At 38.8% G+C, this 25,231-nt stretch overlaps 1 protein-coding gene and 1 long non-coding RNA gene across 12 annotated transcripts in view; one reads left to right on the forward strand and one right to left on the reverse strand.

Moving 5' to 3' along the window:
* The window catches only part of ABLIM1 (actin binding LIM protein 1), a 147,291-nt gene that overhangs the window by 18,787 nt on the left and 103,273 nt on the right, over positions 1-25,231 (forward strand). For all 11 annotated transcript variants that reach the window (XR_013485251.1, XR_013485253.1, XR_013485257.1 and 8 more), the window contains exons 2-3: positions 10,214-10,340; positions 13,149-13,242. Coding sequence is in view for 1 of the 11 variants with exons in the window: in XM_020988129.2 (XP_020843788.2) it covers positions 10,214-10,340; positions 13,149-13,242 (221 nt within the window). In the remaining 10 variants the exon portion in view is untranslated. The remainder of the gene's footprint in view (positions 1-10,213; positions 10,341-13,148; positions 13,243-25,231) is intronic.
* Positions 6,238-16,371, reverse strand: LOC144456283 (uncharacterized). The gene is made up of 2 exons (XR_013485260.1): positions 16,089-16,371; positions 6,238-10,223 (listed from the first exon to the last, which is right to left on the reverse strand). It is a non-coding gene; the product is annotated as an uncharacterized LOC144456283 (long non-coding RNA).

Below are 25,231 nucleotides of genomic sequence, written 5' to 3' on the forward strand. Positions count from 1 at the left end.
TTTAGCATTACTGTATTCCTCACTGACCTTAAAGGTCTCTTATTTCTGCAACAGACATTCAATGTTTTGAGAGATGATGGTATTTGGGGCAAAGACAGCCCTAAGAAATGAAGGCAACTCAAGTTTATTCAAGGAGAAAAGAAAAGGAAGACATGGACATACATGTAGTTCAACCACTGGATAGCTGAAACCTTGTATAGCTGCTGGTAAACTAAGGCAAAGGCCACTCTAATTTTGCCTTGTTGCTATTATGACTGATGAAAACATATTTGACCAGCAATATTGTTCTACAAACTCAACAAAAGGGCCTCATTTATCATAGCTTGAGAGAGACATAGAATTGGCTTAAATTTTTTATGCTTCAACATTTAAGACAAGAATGTGATTAACATAGCAAATAATGGGCATGATGGTAATTGTGGACAGCTTGGTTCTGGGAGAACACACTCCATTATAAACCTTAGCCCTCTATCCCTTGCCTCTTTGTACAGATTACCTTTGGATCTTTCTGAGGAAGACTGGCCTATGACCAAGTTACAGCCCTTAAATTACCTATGTCATAGATTGGGGGAAAATATCACACCCTTTTGAGTGTCCTTGAAAACCTCCTGGAGAGTCAGTTGTTTTATTATTGCTCCTTGGCTAATGGAAATGGAGTGTTCCAGAGATTGCAGAATACCCTGTATCCAGTTATTGAAACAGACCTAGCTGGATAGAGATGCTGTTTCACATTTCATTGACCCAAAGCTGACCTCAGCCTTCAGCTTTCTTACACTTAACCTTATGTCCATGTTACATGCTAATGATACCTTCTAAAAAATGACCTATTGTGGCCTCACTTGAAACAGCTCATTTAAGTAGAAAAATATGTTGAATGTGCTCCAGCCGGTCAATGTTGTGTCAATTCATACATTTCTATTTATAGGCCAAAGATAGTCCTGGCAACACTGAACGTTCATGAACGTGAAAAGGAAAGAGGTCGACAGTAAATTGGCACCGACTTTCTGGGTTTGCTCTCTTGTCCCCATACTAAATGGTTTAGATAAAAGCCTACATAGCTTTTTGGTTAAATGCAGAGTGTTTCACAGACTATCTTCAGTCAAAATGATTTCTCCCTTTTCTAACCTTACAGCATTTTTCTTTCTTGCACACATCATGTAGTCTAATTTGTATTAATTTTCTGTGTATACTTTTTATCTCTATCTAATAGACTGTAAGTCCTTGAGGGAAGAGCCTATATTTTATTGCTCTTTGTGCACCTCAAGTCTTAAGCAGAGTGCATTGTACCCAGTAGATTTTTAATCAATGTTTTTTGGATAAATATCTTCAGTTCACTTAGCTCTACACTCAGGATCTTGATTCTGTGATGTATCTAAGTAGCTTTGCCAGATGTCCTAGGAGAGATTAGGGCTTCCTGGGCCAACAGGAACTTAGCTAAAACACAAAGATATCTTTGCTGCTTGCAAATGTCTTCCCTAAAACTATCTGTTGTTCTCCTAAATTTTAAGTAATTTTCAAGGCCTAGGTGCACATGGCCCAAATATGATATCAGAAATCTCTTTGCTCCAGGATATTACAGTGGGACAAAAGCATCCTTTAAAATGGAACCAAGTATAGCGTGGGACATTGCTCTGCTTTTTTGGGTTGGCTTTCAATATAAGAAATTGATAGATTGTGTGCACAGTACATACAATTGAAACTACCTAGTAGATTCCTTTCAATGCTTCAGTTGGTCAGTGATCTTGTAAATGTGGGTACTCCCTTTATTGGTATAGATCATAGCCCATGATGCCTCTCCTGTCTAATTCTTATTTGTGTTCTTCCATAGAACCTTCATGTAGAATCCACCCAAGTATGGTTTCCTCTAGGCTTTCCTCTAGGTTTTGTTACATTTCATGTTAGCTGTACAGCACCCAAGCTGTCCATCCAACATCTCTGATTCCCAATACTTGAGGAGCCTACCTGTTTTGTCATGGTTATGCTTCCTCAATCATAGCCCCTTACTCATTTCTTGAGCATACGTCATCACTAGGAATGTGATGCTGCCTACTTGTGCTCACCATATGCTGCTCTCCATTGCCCTTTTAGTTACTTGCAATATTGATTATTCAAAAAATATTGTGATATGAGATTTGCAACTATTTAGGAAGAACATTTACCAAACATATATGTCTTCTATGTTTCATATAACAAAACAAAGTTATGGTAGAGATTTAGTGAACTGGTGATATCCTTTACATATTCCATTCATCCATTCATCTATTTGCATTAGCAAAATGCAAGTTCCCATTGCCAGTTTTTTATTTAGAAAAATTATTTATGTGGAAATAATTTTCTTCATAGCTGAAAAACAGGAAGACCCATAAAATATGAAAGCAGATATAATTTTAAGTATGTTTTCTCATTTTTCCCCTTTTGTGAATATCCTAGTTTCCCTCCAAGATCAGCTTAAACCATTGCTTTTACATGAGACCTTTCCTGATTGCCTCAACTGCTAGTGCACACACACACACACACACACACACACACACGTGCGCACGTGCATCCTTGTATTCTTTTTTTATAGACAGGAATTATGTTTGTGCATGTTATCTCTACTAATAAAATATAAGCTTTTTGAGGGTAGAGACAGTATCATTTTTGTCTTTATATCCCCATGGCCTGGAACAGTTCCTGATCTGTAGGAAATACTGAAAAATTACTGAGTGATTAACTGAACACAACCGATATGTTTCTACACTATCTTTTCTCTTCCTAGACTAACAAAATTACTAAAAGTAGCACTTGGCTTTTACCAATATACATGACTCTGTGGTTTTATGGCATCTTCCAGAGGAGGCCCGAATGCTTTTTGTGGAGCAAATATAGATTACCAGAGAATTAGTGACTTATGGATGATGACCGTTGATTGTTGTTTTGATGAGATTTTTTCTTCCTATAATTAGCTTTTGGTGCTCGAGCTAAAGAGATCTCTTCTACATAGATACTAATTTATCTCGTTTTTATCCCAAATTAAGCCAACCAGAGAAATTTAAGAGGATAACATGGGAGTTAATCCCAAGGGGTTATTATATGGATCAAAGGAGATAATATATATAAAGCATTTACAAACCTCAAAGCATTATATGAATCCTACTTATTATTGGTTGTTGTTGTTGTTGTTACTACCAGACCAGAGTTCAGTGAGACACTTGCATGGTGTCATAGGATGAGATTTGACCTGAGAGACAGAAGACTTTTAATTTAATTGATTAATTAAACTAATTAATTAATTAAAATTAAGGCAATTAATTTTAGCAAGTTACTTAATCCCTCCAGATCTTAGTTCCCTCATCTATTAAAGGAAGGGGACTAGGTTATTTAAGATGCCATCTAGTTCTAGCCTTTCTGGGAGATTTTCTTTGTTTCTTCTCTCATTTTTCTGTTTGCCCCTTGAAGAAAAATGACATGATCTCTGGAAGACTATCTACAGACTCAACTCCACCCCACTCTTCCTGAATATTTACTTTTAAGGTTCTAGATACTTTAGGGCATTCCTTATAAGAAATGCTTTGGGATTGGGGAGAAAATTTTGAAGATGAGTTAGAACACAGGCCCACTGACTGACCCGTTCCCAGTAGAAGCAAGTAAAACAAAGGCTGGCAAGGGAAGATAGAATGAATGTGCTATCTTATCCTCTAGTCAAATCAGCAAGCATTTATTAAGTGCTTACTATATGCCATCATGGTGCTAAGTACTGGGAATACAAAGAAAGACCAAGAGGCTGAGGTGAGAAGGGAGAACTTTCTGGGAATGGGGGAGGAGAGAATGGAAGGACGTCATAGAGAAGTTAGGTAGTAGTGAGGGAAAAGGCACAGGTTGGAGATGGGGTGTTGTGTGAACAAGGGTGGCTGGATCGTGGAGTTTGTGGAAGCAACTGAAGAAGGCTGGAAAGGTAGGAAGGGGCCAGGTTATAAAGGACTTTAAAAGCCAAGCAGAGGATTGTGTATTTGATCCTAGTGGTAATGGGGAGCACCAAGGGAGTTTATTGAGTAAGAGTAATTGAGTAAGATATGGTCATATCTGCCTTTTGGGAAGATCACTTTGGCAAGTTGAGTGGAAGCTAGACTGAAGTGGGGAGAATCCTATGGTAAGGAAACCAGCTAGAAGGCTATCACAATCACTCTTATGATGAGTCTTCTTCATCTGCAAAAAATGCTTTCTAGGGCTTTTTCCAGCACGCATGCACACACACACACACACACGCACGCACACACACACACACACACACACACACACACACACACACACACACATACACATACACACACAATCAGTGGTTCCATGTGATGGAGAAAATAACACCATGGAAAAAGTGCTGGAATCTATAATCAGAGGACCTGGGTTCAAATTGTACCTTTTGCTAGCTGTGTGACCTTTTAGGACCTCAGTTCCTCATCTATAAAATGAAAGAGTTGGGTAGACAGCATCTACCTCTAAATACAACTCTAAATCTATAAACCAATAGGCCTGTGAGACTTCAAGGGTAATGTTGGGTAGCAAATAGATCTGAAGTCAAGGAACCTAAGTTCAGATTTTACCTTTGCTTCTTAACTACCTGTTAAGTTATATGAGGCAAGTTATGTTTTTCCCTTCAGAAACTATTTCCTCATTTTTTAAAATAAAGGAGTTGGACATATGATCTCTAAAGTCCTTTTCAGCTCTAATAATTTTCTACTTCTAAGATATGGTCACTAATTACTGCCCAGAAAAATTTTTCCAAGTGGTAAAATTTCAACATCCTGCTTAACATTTAAAACTTTGCTGCCACCTAGTGGACACTGTGTAATTAAAAAAAAACACCAAGAAGTATTTTTATTTCCACTTGGATTAAAATAAACCCTTCCTGGTATATAATATGGATTCATTTCTCTAAATGTATTCTAGATGCAAATAGTATTACCATCTGTGAAATGGAGTAAAATACTTGGGGTCTACTTCATACAAAATTTATTTTAAAAAATGCTGCTATGACTGTTGGAGAACAGAGAGACCCCATTTAAAATCTGATATACCAAACGATGTACAAAATATGTAATTTAGGAAGTGATCCTTTGAATTAAGAAAATAACCTTACTTTGTTTCATTGCAGTTATTTTTTTCATTCATGCCTAGGACACTATTTTGTATATTGTGTGCTTGATAAAGGTTTGTTAAATTGATAGACTACATTGTAGACATATTGCCGGCAAGGACTATGTCTTCGCTCATCTTTTCATGACATAAAACTTAACAAAGTATCTTTATATTATATTGTGGCCTCACCAGAAATGGGAGTGTGAGATTTTCAAGTAACCTCCAAGGAAGTAATTAAATGAAGACCGTGCCATTCTCATAAGGCCCATTAGCTCTAGGAAGTCAACTTGTGGAGGATAAAGTCTGGACCAGTTCTTCTGGATTATATCCAAATGGTGCTAGGTAATAAAAAAAAAAAGTGAGTGATCAACAAAGAAGTTGGAATCACCCAGCAAGAGCGAGAGATAACAGATGGACACCTTGAGCACTCCATCGGTATCCTCACAATGTCAGGAGAATTTGAGCAACGTCAGCATTTTGGATGGACCCCCTCGTGGGACAGGAATCAGGCATGAGTTGAAATCTGTATCATCAGAGGGAATTCCCATTTCAACAAGATCAGAGATTTGCAGGAGAAATCTGCATGATTGAAAGGGGAGAGAATTATGTAAGGACCCTTTCTCATCGTTTAAGTCCAGTGATTTTGCATAACTGTGCTTATTGGGACTTTAGAATTTTTTTTTCTATCAGCTGGACCTTGACCTGTGTTTGAATCCTGCCTCAAACACTTACTACCTGTGAAGTAAAGGGCAAGGTAATTAACCTCATCACCACCTCACACTTGGACTATTTCAGCCCCCTGCTGCTTGGTCTCCCTCCCAAGTATCTCCCCATTCCCATCCATATTCCACAAGCTGTCAGAGTGATCTTCCTGAAGCTCCTCTCTGACCATGTCACACACACCCTTACTTAGTAAACTCCACTGACCCTCTATCACTTTCAAGATCAACTATAAAATCTTGGGGCAGCTAGCTGGTGCAGTGAATAGAGCACCGGCCCTGGATTCAGGAGAACCTGAGTTCAAATCCGGCCTCAGACACATGACACTTACTAGCTGTGTGACCCTGGGCAAGTCTCTTAACCCCATTGCCTAAAATAACAACAACAACAACAGCAACAAAATAAAATAAAATAGGTTCATTTTTTAAAAAAAGATTAAATATAAAATCTTCTGCTTGGCTTTTAAACCGCTTCATAACTTGGCCTCTTCCTACCTTTACAGAATTCTTACACCTTCCTCCCTTCCATTGTACTCTGTGATCCAGTGAACTATAGGATCCATTTCCTCACTCCAGGCATTTTCTCTAGCCATGCCCCATGCCTGGAACTCTTTCCATTCTCACTTCCTTCCACCTTGTGGCCACCCTGGCTTCATCTCTCAGCCAAGATCCCACCTGCAACAGGAAGCCTTTCCAAGTCCTCCATAATCTCTGTGCCTTCCCTCTGAAATTGGCTCCAGTTTCTCCTGTATGTAGTCAGGTTGTGCAGAGTTGTATGTGTGTCGTCTCCTCCGTTAGACTGTGAGCTCCCTGAGAGCAGGGGCTGTTTTTTTGCCTTTCTTCACATCTCTAGCACTTAGATCAAAAGAAAGGTGAGACGTACAAATGTAGAGACCTCTCCTTCCCAAGTGTCCAAACAGACTACTTGTGTCCAACCTGCAGTGGAGCTTTCTGAGCTTCTGTTGGTCTGATCAGCCACAGTCGGACACACTGTACTTTGATGCCAACATCATGATGCTGCCTTGGTCCTCTCTGAGTATGAGAGACGACTACTATTACTACTTAGCATGGTTCCTGGCACATAGCAGGTACTTCATAAATGCTTTTTGATTGAACTAACCTGACTTCACAGAGCCTCAGTCTCTTCTTCCATTAAATAAGAATTCTTATACCAACTGCCTTGTAGAGTGATTGGGAAGAAAGCAATTTGCAAACCATAAACCACCATAAATATGAGAGTCATTATATATGGCCTAAATTGAAGAAAATTGCACCAAGTATCAAATTAGATAGCTATTTGTGAGTAATAGATGCATCATTCAATGTGATTGGCCATAGGCAGTTAGGTGGTAGAGTAGATAGAGCACTGGGCCCAGAGTCAGGAGGATCTGAGTTCAAATCTAGCTTTGGACACTTACTAGCTGTGTGATTCTGAGAACTCAACTTCTTTTTGCCTCCTTTTCTCACCTGTAAAATGGGAATAATAAAAGCACCTGCTTATCAAGGTTGTTGTGAGGATCAAAAGAGATAATATTTGGAAAGCACTTAGCACAATGCCCGGCACAAAGCAGGTGCTATATAAATGCTTATCCCCTCTGCTCCATCTCTCAGTATTTCCTGAGAAGCTATAGTATAATAAAGGGAGGAGTATAAATACAAAAATGGGGAATCTGATAGTTCTTGTCCTCAACTTTTGTTCCAGGGGGATGAAATATGTGTAAATAACTGTAATTCTGGTTGGACATTATGAGCGCATACGAGTGATTCAACATAGAACAATGAGGGAATCATAGAAGGTTCTGTGGAGGAAGTAGTACCTGCACTAGGCCTTGAAGGAAGAGAGATGGCAACATATACAGTAGAGATGTGGAAGGAGTCAGTGACAGGTTTGAAATATAAGCTGGAGAAATGCAAGGCAAGAAGAAAAAAAAGAATGAGCTCGGGAAACAGGTATTGTGACAGGAAGTTACAATGTCGAAGACCAATCAGTATGAAATAAGGTGGAGAAGGTAGGGTAGAGCATTCATATTCATTTGGTCCTTTCAACAACCATGTAAAGTAAATAGAGCAAGTTTCATTATCATTGTTTTAAAAGTGAAGTAATTGAAGTTCAGAGAGGTCATATAACGGGTTCGAAGGCATACAGCTAGTTGTTAACTGTACATCCAGGGATCTTTTCACTATACCAGGAATATAGTGAGAATTAACTTTTAAAAAAATATATTTTGGTAACGTTATTTCAATATAATTGATTTCCTTTGCAATACCATGTTATTTAATTTTGTGCATTTAAAAACACTATTCTGAGAAAGGCCCACCCCATAGACTTCACCAGACTGACAAAGGGGTCTGTGACCCAAAAAAGGTTAAGAACTTCTATGTTCTACCACATTGGCTTCAAAACTTCAGGGATGCATAGCCTCAATGGGGCAGATATATTTTCTACCAAAGCAAGTTACAAGTCTTCTGTGCCTTAAAAGACTGTCTTTGGAGTAACTATGACTGAAAAAATGCATTACCTTGTAGCCAATATTCTGGTGTAGGCCTCTCTAGACTTAGGAGATCCTCAGGCAGATTCTCAGGCCATCATGAAGCCTACATATGAAAGCTTTCCAATATGTGGCTTACAGTCTGCTGGCATAATGTTCCAAGAACCCAGGATTATCTCTATACCAGGATAAACTACTGGAATAAGACTCTATGTGCATGTAAAGTAACTATGCAACATGAGATGATACATGATGAAATGAAAAAAGGTTCATCCATCAAAATCTTTAAAAACTGAGAATGGAAGGGACCAAGCATTTATTAATCAGCAGGTGCTGTGTTAAGTGTTTCACAAATATCATCTCATTTGATCCTAACAGCAATCTCCTGGGAGGTAGGTGTTATTATTACCCCCATTTTACAGTTCAGGAAATTGAGGCAGACCAAGATTAAGTGACTTAACCAGAATCACACACCTAGTAGGTTTATGAGGCCAGATTTAAATTCAGGCCTTCCTGATTCTAGGCCCAGCGCTCTATCTCCACTGTACCACCTAGCTGACTCTGGAGGGAAAAGTTAACTCTCTCGGGAAGCTGGGAAGGTCAGAAAAGGCTTCACAGAGCTGGACTAGAATTGTATCATGAACATTCTTGCCTTCAGTTTTTTTTTTATTCTGAACTTAAACGGCAAGAAACAAAAACAAGAAAATTTCTATAAAGTAGAATAAGAAGATTATCCATGAAACCATGAATTTCTGTTATGTAAAGTTTGCTATTTAAAGGTATGTAATAAATTCAGCATTATTTACGGAGCTGTTCCTATTTGTCTGAGTTTTCTTCTGAACTTCTGTTTTATTCTGTGCATTTATTTTTTTAATCTTTCAATGCTGTTCATTTCTTTCTTTTATGTTTTTTTGACCCACTAATATCCCTGTACCCTCCCTGCTTTAAAAAGAGAAAAGCACAATCCTTATAATAAATATGTATATTCAAGCAACACAAATACACACAGTGCTTATGTCCAAAAATAAGTCTGTATTTCATTCTGTATCTTGAGACCATTTACCCTCTGTCAGCAGTTGGAAAGTATGTGTTAATCAGTCCTCTGGAGCCATGGATGTCATTACTTTGATGAGAGTTTTTAAGTCTTTCAGAGTTAGTTTTCTTTTCAATTTTTTATTACTGTGTGAAGTGTTGTCTTGTTTTTACTCATTTCACTCTACATCAGTTCATATAAATCTTTCCTTATTTACTTAAAACTGTCCCTTTCATCATTTCCTATGGCACAATAATTTTCTATTATATTCCTATATCCTATTTGTTCAGCCACTTTCCAATTGATGGATGCCCACTTAGTCTCCAGTCCTTTGCTACATACATTTAATAAAAAGAGCTACCATAAATTTTGTTGTACAAATAGGTCCTTTTCCTTATTCTGTGATTTCTTTGGGGTCTGGGTCTAGCCATGGTATCACTGTGTTATGGTTATGCACAATTTAGTGACTTTGGGGGCATAGTTCCAAATTGCTTTCCAGAATGGCTAGACCAATCCACAGCTCCTTCAACAGTATGTCAGCATACCTGTCTTTCCATAGGCCCACGAACAAATGTCATCTTTCCATCTTTTGTCATCTTGGCCAAACAGATGCAGAACCTCAGTTGTTTTCATTTGCATTTAGTTTACATTTCTCTAATTATTAGTTATTTGGAATCTTACCTTATGTAGTCTCTAAAGTTTCTCTTCCCCAAAAGTCCTTTCTCTACATGGAGTTTCATTTGAAATAAATAGTAGTTCTAAGCATCCCACAAGGTATTCGTTCATTCATTGCCTTCCTTTCAGGCTTCGGTTTTATACAACAAACATGCAGTTCTTTGTTGGTTGCTGTTTTCCAGATTGTGCTGGCTGTGGCAGAGACATAAAGAATGGGCAGGCACTGCTGGCTCTGGATAAGCAATGGCACCTGGGGTGTTTTAAGTGCAAATCCTGCGGGAAAGTCCTCACCGGGGAATACATCAGCAAGTAAGAAATCTCTCACTATGTGGAATCTAGAATTAACAGTGGGTAACAAAACCAAATGCTCTCAGTGGTTGACAGTAGGCACTTAATGAATGAAATCCAGCAAGAAGCGCGCTCATCCTTACTGAGGCAGCATGGTGTCCTGGGTGGGTCCTACATAGGGTCCTGGACTTGGAGTCAGGACAACCTGAGTTCAAATCTCATCTCAGATATTAGCTGTGTCAATAGGCAAAAGGCAAGTCACTTAATCCCTCTGTGAATCCATTTCCTCATCTGTAAAATGAGGAGATTTTGAATGGCGTCTGCCATCCCTTTCAGCTCTAAACCCTATGATTCTGTGAACTCATGTTCATGCCCCAACTTTCTCTAATATCTCAGATTAGTAGCAAACACCTTGTAATGTTGTCTTATAATTGAGTTAGGCAAGGAAGGCCCGTCCCGTTTAGACTCTTGAGATTATAGGTTAAATCAACAAGCATTTATTGAAGCCCTACAATATTCAAGGCCCTGAGCTAAGCAGTGAGGCTACAAAGAAGGTAAAAACCAGTCCCTGCTCTCAGATCTCAAAGTCTAACAAGGGAGACAACATGCAACCATATACAAGCTATAGCTATATGCATAAGAGAAAGGGAAAGGGAGACACAGAGATTAAGGAAGACTGGGGTTGTCTTCTTGAATCAAGTGGGACTTTAGCTGAGTCTTAAAGAAAGCCAGAGAAACCAGAAGGTAGAGGTGAAGAGGGCAATAATTCTAGGCATGGAGGAGTTGAGAGATGGAATGTCTTATTCAAAGAATGATAAGGAGGTCAGTGTCACTGGATTGTGGACAAGGTCAAGGGGAGTAAGTTGTAAGAAGACTGGAAAGGCCATGTTATGAAGGTATATAAAAAGCAAAAAAAAAAAAAGATTTTACACATGATCCTGGAGGTCATAGGGAGCCACTTAAGTTGATTAAATAGGGAGTATGTGACATGGTCAGATTACTTATATTTATATCATTTTTAAAAAAGATATACAAGATGCTTTCCTTTAAACAACCTTGTGTAGGTAATAGTGAGTGTTATTACATTTTACGTATTTTCTCATCGGAACTTGAGGTGCAGGTGAACGATTTGCCCACATTCCCAGAGAGAATGATTGGCAGAGGCAGGGTTAGAACCCTTGGATCCTGATTTCAAATCCATTCCTTTTTGTATTACACCATAATTCTTCCCCTTCAGAAGTCTTGGGGATGTGTCTAAGCAGGACTAGTCTTATACATAGACCCAGAAAGCACTTGCCCATGTGGTAGGATTTGAGAAATGCTTAGGAAGCAACTCCTTGCCCAGAAACAACTGCGCTACTGGCCTAAACAGAGCTAGAATTTGTCTTGAGTCTCTAAGGGCTTCTGTTGAAACATAAATAAATCATCTGGGAGGGGAAGAGTAGCACAGTAAGGCTTAATCAGTCATTAATATTTTAGCAAGAATTATTTCATCAAAGTGGTTCTTCCCAGTAAAAGCAACTAAAGGAATAGAGACTAGACCTATGCTTTCATTGATATGGGAAAGTCAGCAACTTCTCTGAAATTTGTAGAGAATTTGCCTGGAGCACTGAGAGTTTAAGCTACCTACCTAGGGTCATACCCCACCCTATTTGAGCATTCTTGCCTTATATATTTTAATAATATTTTATTCTGAACTTAACAAAGAAATGGACTTTTCCATATACAAAATAGAACCAGAAAAGGAATTATACATGAAAACATGAATCCCTGTGTAGTTTGTAGAGTTTTTAAAAATGTAAAATATCCTTTAAAATATTAACTTACATAAAGCAGGGTCTACAAGGTTTATGGAGAATGGGCCCAGGACAGGCATGTTTTTATTGGGATGGGGCTAGAGTTGGAGGCATAGAAAAGAAGATATTAAAATATTTAATTCAACAGATTAAGGGCCTACTATATTCAAGGCACTATGGAAAGGAAAGGTCTAAGGGTCTGACAAGGAGACCAGGGTCAGTTGGAGTTTCTGTAATTGGAGTAATTGGAGAGCCCTGTACGGAATTCCCTATTTCACCATTCATTCATTTATCCTACTAATATTTATTAAGTACCTATTGTGTGCAATTCACTCTGCTAGATGGGGGATGGAGAAGAAATACAAGATAAGACATGACCTCTGCCTTTAAATAATTTACACAAGGCCTCTAAAGGTCATGGAGATACCAAACAAAGAAGAGAAGAATGAAGTGGACCCAGGAATGGAAGAGCCCTGGGTGTTTCACTTGGTTCCTGGCTCTGGTTCTCAGGTTTTGAATTTATTGAGGAGGGGCTGGGCCATAGAAGCTGCTGCCACATCAAAGGAAGACAATAGGCTCAGCAATCACATACTTCCTGCCCAGAAAGGTCATGAGGAGAAAGAGCAACCGAGGACCCTTTTCGGCTCTGCAGTTAAAATGAATTTCTATTGCATGCATTATGAACACAAGCTTCCACTGATGATGGGCGGTAATGCTTGTTAGTTAAATCATAGATATAGACATTACTGACTTTAAGCTGCTTGGTTATATCTGTGTGGCAGAGGACACTATATTCTCTCTGACTCCTCTGGGTGTCTTGGGTGTGTGACTCTGGTATCCTCATGTATTCTCAAGGAACAAAAACTATTCTTAATATTATACATAGAACTGTATTGGGGGGGTAGGGATGGGTTTCCTTTTCTATTTGCTGCAAGCTCTGGATTCCTGCAGGGCTAGCTTCACACAATCTACAGGACAGGTTTTTTTAAGGAAATGGGAAGTAGATTCACACTGCTCGGGCTTTTTTCTACAGGGATGGAGCTCCTTACTGTGAAAAGGACTATCAGGGACTCTTTGGTGTCAAATGTGAAGCTTGTCACCAGTTCATCACAGGGAAAGTTTTAGAGGTAAGTGACAGATTTCTTTCTTATAACCAACATGTCTGTTTTCATACCAAAAAAAAAAAGAGTCACAAGTTTTGGAGTTTCAGGGGCTTTCCATTGCAATCAGAAACAGCACAAATCACCAGTTCCATATGTTCACACCTTTATGGGAGAATTCAAAGGAAAATTACATTTAACCACCTGAGATAATCTTGACATTGATTTCTACTATATGAGAAAATATTTTATTTTTCATAGGCTTTGTCTACCTATGGAGAAAAGAATGTTCCTCCATGTGGTTAGGGTCTTGCAAGCAGCTAAGAGGCCCAGTGAATTAATTAACCCTGAGCCTGGAGTCAGGAAGAGAAGTTCAAATCCAACTTCATGCCAATCGTGTAACCCTGGCAAGTCACTTAACCTATATCTGCCTCAGTTTCCTCAATAATAAAATAGAGATCATAATAGTACCTATCTCCTAGGGTTGTTGTGTGGATCAAATGAGATAATAACTATATTTAGCACATAGTAAGCATTATATAAATATTAACTATCATTATTATTATTTTTACAAAATGAGGATCACAATAGCACCTTCCTCAGAGCATCAAATTAGGTAGTATTTGTAAAGTACTCAGCATGGTATAAATGTTTATTTCCTCCCCGTTCCCTTCCCTTGCAGATTTGGAGCTGCCTTATCATGTTTGTGTTATAGGCATTATACAAAGTTGTTTGGTTTTTTTCTGGAAGCTAGGCTTTTCAGGTGTGTTGCAAAGACCATTTGATAAATAGATTTAGACATACAATTGATTTAAAAAAATTGCAGCTAGCACTTATTTAGCGCTTCAAGGTTTGCAAAGCACTCTGTATTTTAGATCATTTGATCTGAGAAAACAAAGGATGAGTGAAACATGTAGAGGTAAATTCCCCGCCCTAAGCAACCCACATCCTGTGTAATGATGAACACCCTCAGTATATTCTGTCTGTTTAGGTGTGGCTGTTCCAGGCAAGACAGCTTTGGGTCACACTTTCCCCGTTACTGTCTCTGTCTGATGGTCTGTTTGTGGTCAGTGACAACATTGTCACTTGCATTCATGATGAAGCCTCTGTGTTCAGGAGACTCTGCTAAAGGCTGAAGGATTCAAAACAAGCAGACCCTACCCTCAAGGAACTTCCACTCCAGTATAGGGATAAAACATGGACAGAAATCACTACACCATTAGTCAGAATGTGATCATTGTATGGGTGGCACACGCTCCCACCCACTGCAGAAGGCTGCCTGGTATGGGTGTTGCTTTGCCCTCGTGAAAAGTAAAGATTACCCTACTTCGAACAAACCCACACCCTAGCTTTCAGGGTGGATACTGTAGATGATGGATCTAGACAGAGGTGGAGCAGGAAGTCCAGCACAAGAACCAAGGGTGGCCCAACAGCAAGAAAGGCTCCTTGACTAATTTTATCTGTCCCCTGGAACTATATGAATAGAATCAGATTTAATCCTCAAACTTCACAGTACTCTCTAAGATACTATCATTAATAGTATTATCAACAAGCATTTGCTTTTAATTTTAACTTATATGCCATATTTTAACTATTAACTATTTAATATTTTATTAAATCACTGATAAATGACCACCTCTAATGTCCCACCCAGCTCTAAATTTGTAACCTTAATATAAGAGCTGATATTTATATGACTTCTTACAATGGTTTATGAAATATTATATGTACTATCTCATGGATATTCTTCACCGTACTCCTATAAAGTGGGCAGGACTGGTATTATATTCTCATTTCACTTATGAAGAAACAGAAGCTCCAAAATGGAGCAGGATATTTCCCAACTTCCCCTTGGGATTCTCCAGCAGAGGACTAGTTTTGAATTTTCATTTTCCAGCAGACCTTTGATTACCTTTCTTTCAAAGAACTCCCCCGGTATCTTGGAATCATAGAAGTTGGAAGTTGAAAGGTCCCTTAGTGGTCATCTAGTCTAACCCATACACTAGAAGAATCCTTTTGTACACCTTCCATTCCTTGCTGGGTTCTTTCCCTTGAAGCCAAACAATAAATTTAATCTCTCTTCGAGGTAATAGCCTTCACATACTTAAGATAGCTCTCCTGTTCATCCTGAGATTTTTCTTCACCAGGCTAAACAAGCCCCAGTACCTTCAGCTGGGTCAAGGTCAGCATTATAGTCAGTGATAGCAAAACTAGTTGAATACTCTGAGGGGTAGCCCCATATGCATTGTGGAGATATTGCCATACAGTCCTCTATTCAGTTGACTAGAATTGGCTCTCCCTGCCCTGTATCTGGCATTACATATTTTAAAATTCTTTTGCTGGTGATAATTCTAGACTTCATTAGTAATTATAGGGAAACTGCTTCCTCTAAATAGGAATGACCATAAATAGCATACAACACTATTTTTTTATGAGAGACTAGAGGTTTGATCTGCTCTCTGTGGTAGAAATAAAATTGGAGAAAAAAAAAGATAACCTGAGAAATCAAAACAATTTTTAAAAAGTGTGCATGCATACACACACACACACACACACATACACACACACACACACACACACACAAATAGAACATAGTATCCCAGATGCTAGTAGTATCTGGATAGTAGCCCAGATATGACTCTATAAGTAACAGAAGGGGAGAAACTGAATATATCCCACAGATCTGAAAGAGAACTTAGCAAAAGGTAAAGGATGTGTGACTTCCATTGGGGAAACAAGTTTGCTTTGGGCTGGTACCATAAAAGTTTGTAATTGGTTCCCCAAACAGGTTTTTGGTTTACTTTCATTTTGGACAATTTGCTGTAACAGCTGTGAGAAGGAATATCCAATATAAACTACTTCCAAACACGTACCATTTTGAAGAAAAATACATCTGAGTATTTTTTTTCCTGGGAAGTCAAGTAGCCCGAGGGATCACTGCACCTTCAGAGTATTTTATCAAATCCTTGGACTTGGAATTTGAGTGAAAGCAGCTCTGATGGAGAGAAAGCCCATGAGGTTTCTCTATGATACCATTCTAGTGGGTGCTGCTGTCACACCACATTTGGCCGTGAGATTCATAATCCGCCCTGCTGGCATCTTGCCCTCCTCAGCTGGGTGTGGGAGCTTGGAGAATTCACCCTTCGTGGTTGTCAAACAATGATGCAGTGCAGCAAGCTCGAGCCAGTTTGGCCACGTTGCCACTATAAAGCTCCACCCCTTCCCTCCCACACACTTCCCACCTTGCCTAGCCCTTTCCTCTTCCCTCCTACCCACTACCACTAGTGAATGAAGCCCTCGAAAATGAAATCTTCAGGATGACTTTCCAGACTGAAGGACATGTCCATTTGATAATTCAGTATGGGCAGCAATAGCACCTCCAAAGGAAATGGAAGAAAACAGCTGCTTGGGAGAAGCAGTAAACACTGGACAGACACCCCTTTTCTAGTGTTTTATGATAAGGTTTGAAGCTGGTGTTTTTGAGTTTCCAGAGGGCCATAAGCATTCTATACTTGGCTCTAATTAACTCAAATTTGAGATCAAAAACTGCGTTTCTCATGTAAGGAGCTAAGAATTAGGTGGTATAGTGGAAAAGACACTAGAACTCAAGCACCCCATCTCCTCTACTAGCTAGCTGTGGTTAAACCCCTCTGGGCCTCAGTTTCCTTCCTCATTTGTAAAAAATAAAAAATAAAAATAAATCAGCAGGGGATAGGGGTGTTGTACTCGTGGGGGTTGGAAGATACCTTCTAGCTGTGAAGACCTGGTTCAGACACTTCCTAGTTATGTAATTTTAAATAAGTCTCTTCACCTTTCCATCCTGTTGCCTCATCTGTAAAATGGGGGCAATGGAACTACCTGAGGGCCAGGGTTTTCTGAAGAAAGAGTAAAACACTCTTATGGTATACCCCAAGTCTTAGAGCAGACTTCAGGAAGATTCTATTTATTGGAGGGATTGAATAGTTGAGTTGAAAGTAACCTACCTCAATGGGCATTGTGAATTCCCACAAACGAGTCAGAGAGATGGTATAGTATTTAGAACACTGGACTTGAACACCTGATTTCAAATTTTACCTTAGTTATTAGCTGTGTGACTCTGGACAAGTCACTTAGCTTCTTTCAGACTCAGTTTCTTCATCTATCAAATGGGGATACAACAGCACCTTCCTCCAAGGTTGTTGTGAGAATCAAATGTGCTTTATATGTAAAGTACTTTATATGTAAAGCGAACTTTAAAGTGCTGTATAAATGTTTTTTATTATTATCATTATCATCATCACCATCATCATCATTATTAGTCCTTATTGTATGAGACAAAATCTTTTATTAACTATACACTCAACAAAATTTTAGCAAATTGAACAGAACCGAAGGTAAAAGAGGATTGCCAGTTGTCACCTCCGATTCAGAACATTTCTGGGTCTTCTCTTCCCTCGATTATTGATGTTCTCTCCTCCCCCTAAAAAGAATATAATTTCCTTGAGAAAAGGGACTGTTTCATTTTTACTTTTTCCTGTCGCCAAGCACGATACATAGGCGCTCAAATTTTGAGTCAAATTGAATTCATGACTGTGGTTAAACTGTTGTCCCCTCAGCTACATCATGAACATTGTGTAGTAGAAAATAAAACTTACCTTCCCTCCCCATCCCCTCCCCGACTATGCAGTAACAGAGGATAGAATTAAATGTCTATATTTCTTCTGTTTTTCCCAATTCTCTCCCGAAACAACTCACTGTAGGCTCTGTGTGTGTGTGTGTGTGTGTGTGTGTGTGTGTGTGTTTGCCAAACTCATTTCCTTTAGTGACAGAAAAATAACACAAATCCATCTTTGAGGTAGCTCAGAAACAGGTGATTATTTAAGACCTTCAAAGTAAAGTGGCCACTAATTATAGAATCAGTTTTAAAATTAGGGAATCCTTATTGAGTATATTTGATACAGATTATGACCTTGTAACAGTAAGGTAAAGATCTGGGGACAAAAAAGGAAGTACACCTTGAGAAAATTATATTCTGTCTACCCTCCTCCCCACCAGAAAGATGAGAATATGTTCTGGGGAAGTGGTAGGGGAAGAGGAAGATGAATAAAGGAGCAGAGTTGCAAGATTTCTCTAGGGACCTCCTTCCTTGTTTATCTTATCTTTAATTTTGTCACAGCCAGCAAAAGCACTTGCTAGAGGGCCATGTTTCTAAATCTCCACTATAGCTCTCCCCCCTTTTCTTTCTTTTTTTTTAGGAGGAGAGGGTGTTAGAAAAGACATGTTTAACCTGACTCATAAGCTGGGGCCCTGGGATAAACATTATTTGTAATTGTGATTTGACTTGTTCTGCTTGGCAGGTGGTTAGATGCTATAGAGGGACAGATTTAGGCTCTGTATAATGAAAAACCTCCTAATGACTAGAGCTATCCAAAAGTGGAACCATCTGGCTCAGGAGGAAATCAGTTCCCCTCTTGGAGGCTTTCAAGCAAAGTCTGGATGACCACTTAATGGCTGTGATGTGGAAAGAATTCTTATTCAGATCCAGGTTGGAATGGATGGGCACTGGCGTTCCTCCCGCACCTGAGATCGTGAGATCCAGAATGTAAAGATAGTTAGGGTTTGGAGGTTACTTTGTGTCTCCATCTCTTCTAGTTGAGCTCTTCTCTGTGTTCACTCTGGTGCTTACTTAGTGTCACCACCCTCACTCAGAGCAGGAACTTTCCCTCTCACCTTTGGAATTTGCAGGGAAACATTCCCGACTGCAGGTTTCTAAGGCCTAGACATAGGTGGAATTGGATGTCATCCACTCGGTGCTGCTTCCCCTTCCCTCCCTATTGCTGTATGGTAGCCCTCCTGAAAGAACCTTCCCTGACATCTGACTATCCCCCTCACAAGCAGGTTGTTACGTGTCAGCTGCACAAAGGAAAGCAAACAGGAGACTGTTTTTTAACAAGACGAAAACAAAACAAACAAGATGCAGGCATTTTTCCAAATGCTTAAGTAGTGACTAAAGATAAAGGCCAACATCAAAATGAAATGAAATAAGGGGCCTCCTAACATGCATTTATCAAACACTTTGTGGTTACAGAGTTTGTTCTCATTTTAGCTTTCTCATAACCCTATGGGGTAGCTAGTGTATCATTTACCTCCATTTGACATCTGAGAAAAATGAATATTAACAATGGTGAAATGATTTGCTCCAAGTCACTCACCAATGGCGGAGCCAAGATTCAAGACCACTTCTCCTGACTCCAGGGCCAACAAGCATTTGCCTACAATACATATCTTCTTGAGTTGTGGAAGCCACTGGCCTGGAAGGAAATTTCCACCCATTCTGAACTCCTATCTGTCCTTTGAAGTATTTGATCACTGAATAAGCTCATTTACAATTCCTTTTCCCTAGGGCAGTAGTCTGTTGGAGCCTGCTGTACCAACTTGCAAGAGCCTATCATTAAATTTCATTGTGACCATTTACACCCCAGAAATGGGTAAACACTGGAAATCAGGGCTTGATTTATTGTTCTGTTGATTTGCAAACTTAAGAAAGTGATGGAGAAAATGTCAGTAATTCCGATTAAACTAAAAAGAGCCTCTTACATACTTTTTTTTTGGAGAGCTGATTGTTAAACATTTGCCAGTACACCACTGCCCTAGGGACTTTGTATGTGTCCTGATAATCTCTCTAAGATAAATAGTCTTCTATCAGTTTACCCCCCCCCCCGAGATAAATGCCTATATGGGGGGGGGTAAAATGTCCCTGGTTATATATCTTTTCTACTTTTCTTCAAGATCCCTGGCACATGTGGATTTCTTCCATTTCACACTCTGTTCTCAAAGACAAAGGAAAATTTAAATTATCTTAATTCTTTCCAGAAATAAGTAAAAATGGGTTTCTGTTGAGTAGAGGATAATTTTTCTCCCTCTTTGTTTAACCAGTTTTCTCTGTCACTGCATCTAGGAAGTAATTTCATCTGGTTGCTTTTTTTTCCCCAGTAAGACACATGTAGTATATTTTTGTGCGGTGTGTTGTTTTCTGTCTAGATATGTGTAGTGTTTGGTCTCTCTGGGTAGAAATGCTTCATGGCTTTTATGGTGGTTTTAGTACTATAAAATGTGAAAATGGGACTTTTGTAACCTTTGCTCAAAGGCAATCTGCCTTGAACTTATCTCCAATGGGGACCAGTTGAATCCTAGCTTATAGCTTTCACTGGAAAAGATAATCTAAAGCAGTAGGTTAAAATCACATCAGCTGGTCTCCTGGTGTGTAGGAAATAGGGTTATACATTGATTGAACACATCTCTGTGGGTTTTCTGAAGGATTAAAAACCTTTAGTGTAGGGCTCTGTTTCTAGTTTGATTACAACTCCCAATTCAAAAAGGGCAGGAACCATCGTGTATGTTGGCCCCATGAAATAAATTTACTTACAGACTGTTGGCGCGAGGTTTAAGCAACCCATTTTCATACAAATAAATCATTTTTCAAGTGTTAAAAAAGATAATACCTTGTAAATAAACTTAAACAGTGAGTACATCTCAGTAAAGGGCTAGGCTATTATCTGGTATGAGGAAAACAGGTTATCCATGATAACTGTGAAGCAATGTAATCTTTTTGTCCCCACCGAAGATGTAATTAACAAAGGACAAGATAGTGTGTCAACTTCTCTTATTTTTTTGCTCTTTTTGGCTTAGGCACACAAAGCAGAAGTAACAGCACATATTTATAAAGAAAACTAATTACATTCTACTCCTTCTTATTGTGCTCCGTATAATTTATGTTGTGGTCCAAAATGATCATGGCCCCACATATTTGAAGGCTAGGAAAAAAAAAAAGAAGTAAACTTCATACTTTCTTTAGGACATGAGTGATTTTGGTCCATGAGCCAGTAAGGACAGTTGACCATGATAATACTTGACATTTTAAAAAACACAGTTATTTTTGCAATCTTCTTTCATTTTCTTTAATTTCATTTGATTTTACACTGACTTTATAAATTGAATGACAGAGACAAGACCCGAGAACATCAGGGTAGGCCAAACAGTGAGTTGAACTGAGTAAGTTGAAAATAAACAAAATAAACTTCAGGAATCATAAAACAAAGGAAGACAACCATTTTTATGAAGAAGACCAGAGGAAAGTTGGGGTGGGGGGAGTGCGGTTAGCAAGCCAAAAATTCAATGTGGATTAACCATCAAAAATAGAACCAGTTAATAACAGCAGTTAAAAATGCTACTGCTCTCCTAGGCTGCATTAAGAAGAGCATGGTGACCACCACATGGTAGCGTTCTGGACTCTTCCATCATAGTGTGCCCTAGTCATACCATAACTGGAATATTGTACGTGAGTGCCACATTTTAGGTCATATATTTTGCAGATGAAAAAGTGGAGGTTGAAAGATGTTAAGGGGTCAGAATGTTATATGGCCTGTGATTGTTGGGGATGGGGGAATAGACAAGGAGGCATTGCTGGAGGCAGTGATACTGCCAGCCCTGTCAGTATATTCAATACATTTTGTTTAGTTGGTTGGTTACATAGTTTATGTGTGCAAGGTATGACTTTAATGAAATGAAATAGATTCTATAAACTGCATGAAAATCAGTCTCATTCAGTATTCATTTCTTACGTGGGTATGTCCTATTTCTGTCTGTACAAGTTCCTGTAAGTCAGGGAAGATGTCATTTAATAGGCAATAAACATTTATTAAGTGCCTACTATATGCCGGCCACTCTCCCCAGTAATTAGCAGGGCCTTATGCACGTGAATAAATGCTTAAATGACTAACTTAATATTTTAGGGAGCACTTTTTCTTCAAAGATCTTGTTAGCTGTGTGACCTTGGGTGAATTACTACTGTTCCCTGGTCCTCACTTTCTTCACTTTTTACGTTGAAGAGTTTAATAACATGATGTCTAAGGTCCCTTCTTGCTTAACAACCTAAGAGTCTATTCGTTTAAGCTCAAAGTCCCTTTAGAACCCAAAGGATGGACAAAGTGCAAGCTCCTTGAGACCAGGGACTGTTTTTCATTTTGTCTCTATATCCTTCAGCATAGACCCTTGCCTGGCACCTTAGTTGGTACATAATAAATATTTGATTAATTGAATGGACAGATTGTATTAGCTAGGCAAAACAAATAGATGCCCAAAGGAAAAAAAAACAGAAAGAAAAGGAGGAAATTATATACTTTCAATACTAGCAAGAAACCTTATGCCCTATCCTCTGCCAGTTAGCATAGGAGATTAAAATATGTTGTGGATGATATCAGAATAGTGGGTGTACTTCATATACATACCAGACTATAGCCAAGTGGGCATTTCACAAAAATGTGTCTTTGACCACAAGATAGACAGGGCCAGAGTACATATGTTTTGGACATTCCTCCTGCTAGAGAAAGGAATCAGAGCTCATATGCATTAACATTAACTGGTTCCTCTCAATGTGTGGATAATATATCATTATTATTTTGCCCATTTCTGACTGTAATCAGTTATGAATTGACCTGGTGATATAGAGACATGTTAAAAATGATCAGTGCTCTGAGGGAAGAAGTCATCTCACCCAGTAAGGTAGATGATGCCCTAGAAGTAAGCTATCCATTTTCTTTTACTGTAAGGAAATCTGAATATGAGTTGCCAGGGTAACAGAAGTCTGTGTTCACAAGCAGCAAAGAACCGATATTTATGGAAAAATTGCCCCATTTCCTGCCAGCACAAATGAAAGGCCTTCTTTATCAGGAAATGACAGTTTGAAAGGAATTTGTATTTGTCTTGAGTTAAAAGAGGGCTTTTGTTTTTCAATGTTATCTAACTTCAGACAATTTAATTGATTGCTGATGAAAGATGCCAGTGAGAACTGTAGGTCCAAGAAGCTGTGCAAATGGGAATCTCCCACCTTCAGGAAGAAAGAGTTGTCACTGGTATAAACATTTTTAATGTTTATTATGTGTAAGCCGCAATGCTAAACACTACAAGGGCTCCAAAGGTATATCTTTGCCCTTAAGAGTCTTGGAATTTCATTGAGAAAATACAGCATAAAAAGATTACATAGAATATAAAGCAAGCTAAATGAGACAATGATGAATTTGAGTCATCAGGCCTGAGTGAATCACGCATCAGGGAACTGATAGAACTGTTGGATAGGTCTGCTGAGCTTCTATCACTGATCTTTGAAAAAGCATAGGGGAAATGGGCAGCTGCCCCAGGCTTAGAAATACGAGTATCATCTGGATTTTCAAAAAGTGGAAAAAAGTAGAGTTCTTCAAACCCCAGAACACTGAGCTCGACCAATTCCAGGCAAAATTCTAAAACACATTGTTTAAAAGGATATTGATTTGTAAGCACTTAGAAAAGGAAATGGTGTTCATGGTGAGCCAGCTTGGGGTTATTAAGAACAAGTGATATCAGTCTAACCTCAGTTCCTCTTTTGACAAGGCTAACAGATTGGTAGCTCAAGAGAAGGTCATAGACAAAATACACCTGAATTTCAATGAAGCATTTGACAAATTCTCTCATAGTATTCCCGTGGAGACAATCAAGAGATGAAATGGGTACAAACTTCACAAGTAACTGGACCTAAAAAGCTGTCGTGTGAAAGGCAAGATCAGGATTGTTTTGCCTTGGGAATAGGTTCTCCCTTATTAGAGGTCTTCTTGGAAAGGCTAGAGCAGACTCTTAAGCAGATACATAAAGTCTTTGAGGTCTCCTGTGATTGTTTGCCTCTTCTTGGTTCCAGAGGGTGATCTAAGATCTGTGAGTAGAAGTTGTAGAGAGGCAGATTTAGGTTTGACATAAGAAAAAACTTTCTAATAATTGGGTCTAAGTGGAAAGGTCTGCATCTGGAGGTTCCTAATCTTTAGAAATTTTTAAATGGAAATTGGATGTCTATTTGCCAGGGATGCCAACTACAATATTCTATAAAGATAATAAATATGTGTAAAGACATTAGAGGAAGAAACTGGCCTTTCGAATTTGTAGCATGGCAAAGAGTTTGGCTACACTAAAATGAAGGGTCCATGTAGGAGTTGGAAATAAAGTGGGATAGGTAAGATCTAAAGAACTGTGGAAATCAAAAAAGTTTAAACTTAATGTATTAAGAAATAGGGAGCCATGGAAATCTTTAAGCAGGGGAATTACAATTTATGAAAGTCATAATTGAGGGAGATTATTAGTATTTAGGATAGAATGTAGAAATGAGAGACTACAGTCAGGAAGAAGACTTTCAAGAATCTAACCATATGGTAATGAACTTGCATGATAGCAGTGGAAATGAGATTTAGTTAACTATAAATATTGTAAGTTCTAGGAACCTTCCTATAATAAATAAGTGGTGTTAGTTGGCATAGGTCATCCACTGACATTCTACTACAATGCTAACTGTGGAGTTGAGGCGATCCTGGATTTTCTAAAGCAATATCATCATAGTACAAAATCTGTCAGGTTCTAGCAACTTAGACAGGGCTTTGAGGATGAGTCAAGGAATGGGACTCTGTTGCTTGAGGACCAGTATAGCTAAATGTGTAGGCTGACAATTCACATTCTGTATTAAATTGGTTTTCATCCCAACAATTTATAAAAAAAAAAATCTACTAAGGTGTTGCAATCTCATTAGAAGGAGTAGGTGTCCTGATAAAATCAGAGATCCTTGAAGAATAAATGCAATTGGCTGCTTTAGCAGTGAAAATGTTTCTAAGTTATGCTAAGTTATGATAGAGCCATGCCGTAGGCAACATTATCTCTGGCTAGAAAGCCAGAGCTGTTTGCATCACCAGGAATATTTCTCTGGTTTCCTCGTTGTTCCAATGCTGAATTCACTTGCTTCCTGTGTCCTGTAGTTTACCATCTTGTGTAGAGATGCTGTGCCAATCCCAGCAGATGGACTCAAATGTTAGTGTGCCAGATATTCAGAAGGTATAAGTGATTGAGGCTAGCTATACAGTCTTGTGGGGATGAGCTAGTACAGAAATTCCTCCTGTAAAAGGTAGCTTTAAAGTCGACCTGAGATGAAGTCTCTGTCGAAGATGGCCATTTTGATGATTCTGTAGCT

This window comes from Phascolarctos cinereus, unplaced genomic scaffold (genome assembly GCF_003287225.1).
Source record: "Phascolarctos cinereus isolate Bilbo 61053 unplaced genomic scaffold, phaCin_HiC Scaffold_3;HRSCAF=262, whole genome shotgun sequence".
NCBI classification, from domain to species: Eukaryota; Metazoa; Chordata; class Mammalia; order Diprotodontia; family Phascolarctidae; genus Phascolarctos; species Phascolarctos cinereus.